Source organism: Sus scrofa, chromosome 1 (assembly GCF_000003025.6).
Source record: "Sus scrofa isolate TJ Tabasco breed Duroc chromosome 1, Sscrofa11.1, whole genome shotgun sequence".
Taxonomy (NCBI): domain Eukaryota; kingdom Metazoa; phylum Chordata; class Mammalia; order Artiodactyla; family Suidae; genus Sus; species Sus scrofa.
The window spans coordinates 76,358,750-76,368,829 of NC_010443.5; the positions used below are offsets into that span (position 1 = coordinate 76,358,750).

The 10,080-nt window shown below is 42.2% G+C and overlaps 1 protein-coding gene across 1 annotated transcript in view; it reads right to left on the reverse strand.

Moving 5' to 3' along the window:
- Positions 1 to 9,040, reverse strand: part of METTL24 (methyltransferase like 24) — a 123,821-nt gene extending 114,781 nt beyond the window's left edge. The window contains exon 1 of the mRNA XM_003480300.4: positions 8,656 to 9,040. Coding sequence (XP_003480348.1) covers positions 8,656 to 8,970 — 315 coding nt within the window. The 5' untranslated portion in view covers positions 8,971 to 9,040. The remainder of the gene's footprint in view (positions 1 to 8,655) is intronic.

Below are 10,080 nucleotides of genomic sequence, written 5' to 3' on the forward strand. Positions count from 1 at the left end.
AAATACGATACCTTTTAAAATTGTACCTCACAAAATCAAATACCTCGGAATACACCTAACCAAAGAGGTAAAGGACCTATATGCCGAGAACTATAAAACCTTAATCAAAGAAATCAAAGAAGATGTAAAAAAATGGAAAGATATTCCATGTTCCTGGATTGGAAAAATCAATATTGTGAAAATGGCCATCCTACCCAAAGCAATCTACAGATTCAATGCAATCCCTATCAAATTACCCATGACATTTTTCACAGAACTAGAACAAACAATCCAAACATTTATATGGAACAACAAAAGACCCAGAATCGCCAAAGCAATCCTGAGAAACAAAAACCAAGCAGGAGGCATAACTCTCCCAGACTTCAAGAAATACTACAAAGCCACAGTCATCAAAACAGTGTGGTACTGGTATCAAAACAGACAGACAGACCAATGGAACAGAATAGAGAATCTGGAAATTAACCCTGACACCTATGGTCAATTAATCTTTGACAAGGGAGGCAAGAACATCAAATGGGAAAAGGAAAGTCTATTCAGCAAGCATTGCTGGGAAACCTGGACAGCTGTATGCAAAGCAATGAAACTAGAACACACCCTCACACCATGCACAAAAATAAACTCCAAATGGCTGAAAGACTTAAATATACGACAGGACACCATCAAACTCCTAGAAGAAAACATAGGCAAAACACTCTCTGACATCAACATCATGAATATTTTCTCAGGTCAGTCTCCCAAAGCAATAGAAACTAGAGCAAAAATAAACCCATGGGACCTCATCAAACTGAAAAGCTTTTGCACAGCAAAGGAAACCCAAAAGAAAACAAAAAGACAACTTACAGAATGGGAGAAAATAGTTTCAAATGATGCAACTGACAAGGGCTTAATCTCTAGAATATACAAGCAACTTATACAACTCAACAGCAAAAAAACCAATCAATCAATGGAAAAATGGGCAAAAGACCTGAATAGACATTTCTCCAAAGAAGATATACAGATGGCCAACAAACACATGAAAAAATGCTCAACATCGCTGATTATAAGAGAAATGCAAATCAAAACTACCATGAGATACCACCTCACACCAGTCAGAATGGCCATCATTAATAAATCCACAAATAACAAGTGCTGGAGGGGCTGTGGAGAAAAGGGAACCCTCCTGCACTGTTGGTGGGAATGTAAACTGGTACAGCCACTATGGAGAACAGTTTGGAGATACCTTAGAAATCTATACATAGAACTTCCATATGACCCTGCAATCCCACTCTTGGGCATCTATCCGGACAAAGCTCTACTTAAAAGAGACACATGCACCCGCATGTTCATTGCAGCACTATTCACAATAGCCAGGACATGGAAACAATCCAAATGTCCATCGACAGAGGATTGGATTCGGAAGATGTGGTATATATACACGATGGAATACTACTCAGCCATTAAAAAGGATGACATCATGCCATTTGCAGCAACATGGATGGAACTAGAGAATCTTATACTGAGTGAAATGAGCCAGAAAGACAAAGACAAATACCATATGACATCACTTATAACTGGAATCTAATATCCAGCACAAATGAACATCTCCTCAGAAAAGAAAATCAATCATGGACTTGGAGAAGAGACTTGTGGTTGCCTGATGGGAGGGGGAGGGAGTGGGAGGGATCGGGAGCTTGGGCTTATCAGTCACAACGTAGAATAGATTTACAAGGAGATCCCGCTGAATAGCATTGAGAACTATGTCTAGATACTCATGTTGCAACAGAAGAAATGGTGGGGGGAAAAACTGTAATTGTAATGTATACATGTAAGGATAACCTGACCCCCTTGCTGTACAGTGGGAAAATAAAATAAAATTTAATAAAAAAAAAAAAAAAAAGAAAAAAAAAAAAAAAAAAAAAAAAAAAAAAAAAAAAAAAAATGACCATAATACCCAAGGCAATCTACAGATTCAATGCAATCCCTATCAAATTACCAAGGACACTCTTCACAGAACTAGAACAGAATATTTTAAAATTTGTATGGAAATACAAGAGACCCTGAACAACCTAAGCAATATTGAAAAAGAAAAATAGAAATGGAGGAATCAGGCTTCCTGACTTCAGACAATACTACAAAGCTACAGTTATCAAAAGAATATGGTACTGGTACAAAAACAAAAATATAAATCAATGCAACAGGATAGAAAGCCCAGAAATAAACCCAAGCACTTATGGTCAACTAATCTATAACAAAGGAAGTAAGAACATACAGTGGAAGGAAGATAGTCTTTTCAATAGATGGTAGTGGGAAAACTAGAAAGTACATGTAAAAGAATGAAATTAGAACACTATCAGAGTTCCTGTCATGGCACAGCAGTAACCTGACTAGGAACCATGAGGTTGCAGGTTCAATCCCTGGCCTTGCTCAGTGGGTTAAGGATCCAGTGTTGCTGCAGTTGTGGCACAGGCCAGCAGCTGGAGCTCTGATTAGACCCCTAGCCTGGAAACCTCCATAAGCTGTGAATGTGGCCCTAAAAAGCAAAACACAAAAAGCAAAAACAAACAAAACCACTATCTAACACAATACACAAAAATAAACTCAAAATGGATTAAAGACCTAAATATAAGGTGAGATACTATAAAACTCCTAGAGGAAAACAGGCAGAATGCTCTTTAGCATAAATCACACCAACATCTTGTTTGATCTGACTCCTAGAATAATGACAAAAAAGACACAAACCAATGGGACCTAATTCAATACAAAAGCTTTTGCACAGCAAAGGAAACCATTAAAAAATAAAAAAGACAGCCCATAGAATGGGAAAAATCTTTGCAAACAATGCAACAGCCAAGGGCTAATCTCCAAAATATACAAACAACCCATACAACTCAACAACAACAAAAAAAAACAGCCCAACAGAAAAATGGGCAGGGAATTCCCATCGTGGTTCAGTGGTTAACAAATCTGTCTAGGAACCATGAGGTTGTGGATTCGATCCCTGGCCTCACTCAGTGGGTTGAGGATCCTGTGATGCCATGAGCTGTGGTGTAGGCCTCAGACACAGCTTGGATCTCGCGTTGCTGTGGCTCTGGCGTAGGCCGGCTGCTACAGCTCCAATTAGACCCCTAGCCTGGGAACCTCCATATGCAGCAGGTACGGCCCTGGAAAAGACAAAAAAAAGAAAGAAAAGAAAAAGAAAGAAAAGAAAAATGGGCAGATCTAAATAGACACTTCTCCAAAGAAGACGACATACGGAAGGTCAACAGGTACACAAAACATGTTCAACATCACTAATTATTAGAGAAGTGCAAATCAAAACTACAGTGAGGTACCACCTCACACCAGTCAGAGTGGCCATCATTAACAAGTCAACAAATAACAAATGCTGGAGAGGGTGTGGAGAAAAGGGTACCCTCCTATATTATTGGTGGGAATGTAAATTGGTACAACAACTATGGAAAACACTATGGAGATACCTCAGGAAACTAAATATAGAATTACCATATGATCCAGCAATCCCACTCCTGGGCATACATCCAGACAAAATTTTCATTGAAAAAGATACATGCACCCCTATGTTCATCACAGCACTATTCACAATAGCTAAGACATGGAAACAACCTAAATGTACATAGACAAATGAATAGATTAAGAAGATGTGGTACATATGCACAATGGAATACTACTCAGCCATAAAAAAGACAAACTAATCCCATTTGCAGCAACATGGATGGAACTAGATGTTCTCATAGTAAGTGAAGTAAGCCACAAAGAAAAAGACAAATATTATACAATATCACTTATTTGTGGAATCTAAAATATGGCACAGATGATCCTACCTATAAAACAGAAACAGATCATGGCCAAGGAGAGCAGACTTGTAGTTCTCAGGGGGCAGGCAGTTCTGGGTTTTTGAATACAAACTGTTATATTTGGAATGGGTGGGCAATGGGGCCCTACTGTACAGCACAGGGAACTGTGTGTGACTGGATCACTTTGTGGTACAACAGAAATTGAAGAACACTGTAAATCAACTGTACTTTAATAAAAAATTTATATAAATATTCAACTAAAAAAAAAAAAAAAGAATGTTGCCCAACATCCAGTTCTATGAGAATCAAGTCATGAGCCATCTCAGTTGCTGACCTACAATACACCCTGAAAGGAATTGAGGGCAAAACCAGAATGAGGCATTCTGTGAGAAAACTGGTAGAATAGACCTTCGGGTAGATATGTTCAGTGGAAAAGTCATGAATCCAGTTTCTTACATCTTCCTATACTTAGAAAAGCACTAAAACCACTAACTTACATCCTGAATAATAGTAACCCTCCACCAAGGGTTTGCTTGATTGCACGAACCCCTTCTCTAAAATCACTTATATACTGGCCTCCCCTCTTTACCTCCTTAGAACAGTTCTCAGAGCTTCCTCCTGGGTTATAATCTTCAGTCTGGTACGAATAAAAGTTTCCATTTCTTTCTTAGACTGACTACTGATTAATGTTTTTGTCAACAAGACATATCCTGTGCAAGTGAGACATATATTTGTCTTTTAAGTGGACTGCCAACTTGTAAAAGAAACATCTACCCAAGATTGTAGAAAGAAGCATAAATCATGCAGACCATATCTTAGTCCTCTATTAATGCCCTCCCCAGGAGAACTTCACCCATGTAATCACAGTAAATGTCTGTTTAAAGAAGAAAAACCAGATAGAAACACAGACAGAAAACAGAGAGAAAGGAAAGGAATGAAAAGTAATTACAGTGATATTTGTATGCTTAAAGCCTCTGTAATATACAAAAATGTCTGGGTTGGTTCCAGGGGAGTCCTAATCACATAGGGCAGTATTTACACATCACATCTCATCTGCCCTCATTTCACAATGCTGTAAGATTTGAACCCCTGATGTGAAAGAAGATTTTATATTTAGAGCTATTTTTTGCATGGCTTGGTGAAAGAAGAGGATGAAAAAAGAGGAAAAGAATTATAGAAGGGCTACACTTCACTTCTCTTTTTTTATAATAGATTATTTTCTTTAAGAGAAGTATAAGCTATGATTAAAGTGGCAATATAATTGCTGAATTTTGGGGCCTCGAACACCTGCAAAGGAAGCACGTTGACAAGAAACACTCGGCAACCCAATTATTTCATGCAGGTTTTCATCCACCCAGAAAGCCATCCTCAAAATAGAATGGAACTTTTTCTCCTTCACCCATCTGGTAGGTGCCTAGGGCAAAGTAACCAAGAACCTAAATAACATTGTTTATATTTACTCTCAACAAACAAAATTTAAATAAAATTAAGATCCAAGGAGTTTAAGACATAACATCTAAACTTTAATTATATAAATTATTTAACTGTGCCTTCAGCTTATATTTCATCTTGTCTTGATGGCAGGCTAAGGAAGAACAAGACTTGACACAGAAATAAGGGACATTGAGCTCTGTTCCCAGAAGTGAGAGAAAATATTAGATAACTGGTCTTTCCAGTTTTGAGGAACATTTTAATTCAACTGTAAATATTGGGAAAATGCAACAAATTCAAGATTCCTACTATCTAGGAATTTGGGAAAGTTAGAATGTATATCCTGAAAATAAGAAAATAACTAACTAAATAACTAGGGAAAAGGAAATCTGGGAATTTTTTTTTTTCTTTAAGAGGCTAAGAACTAAAACAATATTTTAAAAATAGTAATTTTTAATTGCTATTTTCACTCAATTCTTACATATTTTTAACCAAAGACCTTTAGAGTTATACATAACAGGTTGAAAGAGAAAGAAACTTTTTTTTTTTTTTTCCCTCAACTTATTGGTGTCTTGGGAGTAAGCATTTACTACAGGTCACTTTGGAAAATGCAATCCCTTCCATCACAAACAACTGTACAGACAAAATAGTCAATCTGAAACAGGTCCCAACATATGCAAAGCAACTCACAAATCAGAATGCACTTCTGTTGTCTCCCAAACTGGCAAATGATCAACAAGGAAGTAGGAATGATGAAGAAAGATGTCCAGAAGATGATCCTTGACCTGAATGTTCAAGGATGGAAAGGCCATGAATCATAGGAAAGAAGGATGGAGTAAAAGAATCAGCATAGTGAGTTCCCGTGGTGGCTCAGTGGTTAATGAATCTGACTAGGAGCCATGAGGTTGCGGGTTTGATCCCTGGCCTTGCCCAGTGGGTTAAGGATCCGGCGTTGCCGTGAGCTGTGGTGTAGGTTGCAGACACAGCTCGGATCCCACGTTGCTGTGGCTCTGGTGTAGGCCAGTGGCTACATCTCCTATTAGACTCCTAGCCTGGGAACTTCCAAATGTTGCGGGAGCAGCCCAAGAAATGGCAAAAAGACAAAAAAAAAAAAAAAAGAAAGAAAGAAAGCATAAACCAAAGGAATGGAACCAGGTTACAACAACATTTAGGAAATGGCTGAGGCTAAAGACTTGGGACAGACTGATGAAAATTAAAGCTACCATTACTGAATGCTTATGACATGCGAGACTATGCAAATATTTCCTTTTTTTTTTTTTCCAGTTAAACTTTAATAAAACTGAGCCACAGGGCTCAGACTCAGATCTCTGCCTTTGTTAGCCACCCTCGCTGCGCAGATTATCTCCTGCAGTCTCATAGCTTTTCAGGGTCACTTGTACACTGATGATTCCCACATCTCTATCTTTAGCCTGGGCATTCCCCCTAACTCCACACTCAACTGCCAATTTGATATTTCCACCTGGATACCCAAAAGATATCTGAAACTCAAGATGTTTAAAACAAAATTCCTGATTTCCACTCACCTCCCACAAAACATAAACAACGACAAAACTCTTCCTCCCTCAATTTCCTTCAAAATATATCCAATATCAGACCACTTCTCACACGGTCAATTCTACCATCCTAAGCCATCACTATCTCTCATAGGAATCACTGTAGTAGCCTCCTAAAGGAAGTGACTGTGAACTTGCCCTCCAGTAGCCCTCTGAGTCTATGCATTCCAAACCTTTGCATTTGTAGTTATCTACTCTGTTGTCTGAAATGGAGACTAAGATTTAGGAGTAATTCTTGGACAGGTGAAAGAGAAACAATAAAGGCTGAAAGGACAAGTGGTAGAGTTGAGGGTGTCAAGGACAGAACATTTGCCGACACCCAGAGGGACAAAAGACATGAACTCCTAAGCAATATCAAGTCCTAGGCCAAATGTTCCCTCCAGGCTAGCTTTTCTTTACTCCCCAGGCATAGTTCAAGCAAGACCTTAATTACAACATTGGTCACATTACTGGATGTCTGTGCTGTGTGCCTCCCCCACTAGACTTTGAGCTCATTTTGTGCCCAGCACTGATGCAGTAACACTGGGGGCCTGGTAAGTTTTTGGCAAAAGTGTGTTAAAAATCCTTTAGCAAAACATGGCAGCATGGAAAGTGCATTAGAAGCACAAAGAAAGAAGCAGTTGCCTTTTTCTAGAAGAGCAAATTAAGACGTTCATAGGAAATGAGGCTTTAGATACAGATATAGATCCATATAGATCTATCTATTTACCTATCTATCAATCTATCTATCCATCCAGGAAGATAACAATGATGGCCTAGACAGGGACAGCAGTGGTGTGGAAAGACAGAGGACAAAGCTTGAGGAGGAAGAGGAAGTGAGGGAAAGAAAAAGAGTGTCAGAAATTTGTGGGTGTGACAGTGAAAAGAAGGTTAGAAGCTAAAGAAAGCAGGTGAGTCCAGTGAAGAGTTTTCTTTCTCCCCAACAGGTGGGGTGGTGGGAAAGATGGGGGGGGGAATGTTTAAAAGAAAAGAGGAAAACCAGGCAACAGAAAGAAGTTGCCAGCAGAGGATGTGGTTAAGGCTGATGAGTTATAAAGACAGGCTAGTTCATACCTGCAGTTCTTCATCTTTTCACTCCCAAGTATCAAGTAAATCACTGAGCTCCAAGAGAAGGATAGGAGGCCAGAGGCTTAACAATCAGAGGTTAAAATTGAATAAAATAACTACTCAATGAAGTGTGAGCCAAGAAGTTAATAAGGTAGGAAGATCAACACTGTTGGTGTTGTAAGACAAGCCCAGGGTATTACTTCAGTCCTCTAAGTTCCAATTCACTTCCTATTAAGTGGTGCTGGGGATTCAACTTCTCACCCGCCTCCCCCTCCCCCTGACCGATCACCCTGCCAACGTCTGCGGTGGAATTCAGTTCAGCTGAGCGGATTTTCATCACCAGGGTCAATGTATAGAGTGGAAAAGCAATGCACAACGGATACCCACCCAGCTTTGTGCAGGCCTCAAGGAAAACTAGGAGAAGCACAAAATAAAAACAAAAACACAACTCTTTCCTTTTCCTTGCCTTGCCCATCTCTCATGCCCTCCCTCCATTAAAATGCAAGTTCCATGAGAGCAGAGGTGGTTGGTCCTTTCCTGATGGATGCCCGCATGACTGGCACACAGTGGACGCTCAGCAAATACTGGTTGAATACTGAATGAACTCAGCTCAGTCCCACTTCACTGCATCTGGGCGTTGAAGGATGCTACCAGTGGCGCTGCCTAAAAGAGCGCTGGGCTAAGAGAGGAAGTGCAAGACCTTTTTGAAGAGGCAGCCTGCGGGGCCGGAGAGAAGCGCTCTGCAGCGAGGACCAGGAGGAGGATGAGGGCCTAAGGCCCAAGACTCCAAGACTACATCTTTTGCCACTGACCTTGCGGCGGGGACTCCCGTGTGGGGCACAGCAGGGCTTCGGTGTCCCGCTCCCACCGCCCCCCGGCGGCGCTCGGCGCCCGCTGCGCACGTAGGTCACCTGCCTCCAGCTGGCGCCACGCTGCAGCCCGGGCGCCGGCGGCAGGTGCGGCCGGGGGGGCCGTGGGGCCCGGCCTGGCGGAGCACTGCTGGCCGGGGGCCTGAGACTTGCACGCCGCAGCTCCGCGCAGAGCCGCAGGCCGAGCAGCAGCGCGGCGCCGAGCAGACACCGCTGCAGGGAGCCGCAGCCCCTCCGCGGCGGCCTCTGCCACGCCATGACAGCCCAGCACCGGCTGCGCTCGGCCGCCCGCGCTCTCCGACCCGCAACAGGGATGTGGCCAGGGCCAGAGCTGCCAATTGTGGCAACTCCCCCTCGGCCGGGGCGCGGGCTCGGACCCGCCTCCCTTCCTCCGTCCAAGGAAGCCTCATAACCTTATCCAGCCCGGCCGAGAGCTCGTGGCTGGCAGAGGCGAGGGGCGGCGGGCTAGGCGAGGTCCAAGGATGCCCGGGTGGCTCGGCTAAGCCAGACCCCGGGCCCAACCCCACTTATAGGGTCCTGGAGGAGGCGCCCTCCAGCCTGGCTTCCGGAGCCTGAGAGCTACATGGCCAGAAAAAGCACATTCCTAACAGGATCCTGCGCCATAATTTCATTTTCTAGCATTAGAGTTATTGAAGAACAGGAGGAAGATAGGTGAGCTGCCAGGTTTTGCTACAAGGAACAAGTTCTGATTGTCAAGCAGTTTGTGCCATTAAGCACATTATAAAAATACATCTCACTTATGCTCAGGTTTACAACTTCTCTCCCTCAAGAAAGAAGGGAAAGGGGGAGGAGAGAATGGCAGTGGATGCAGAATAATCAAATTAAAGTTATTCCATTTCTAAATTCTGCCTGAAGCCAACCCGTGTTTCTCCTCGTGTTATGAAATGTGTGGGGGTGAAGGAGGAGGGGGTGAAAGCCAGCTAAGACATCTGACAGCAGAGAGAGAGAACAGAAGTTACCATGGCATGATGTAAATCAAATTAATTTAGCTCCAAACACACACCTCCCTGCTGTCTTGCAGAGATACAGAGGGACAAATTTATCTTTCGGCAAAATGCTCCCCAGCTGGTATTTCCATCACCACCCTGACCTTAATTAATAAGGCTGAAAGCTCACAGCCTGAAGTCCAGTGTTGGCTGCTCCATTTTCAATTGTTAGTAGAATTCTTTCTCACAATCCATTTGAGGTTTGGGATTGAATTTGGGTTTGTTATCTTTAGCTGTGGCCACATTTTTTTCAGACTCTATGCTTGCATTTTCCATGCTTCTCTGTGAGATATATCCTCTCCCCTTGACAGCCTACAACAAGGACAATAGAGAACAAATATGGCACCCCCACCACTACTCC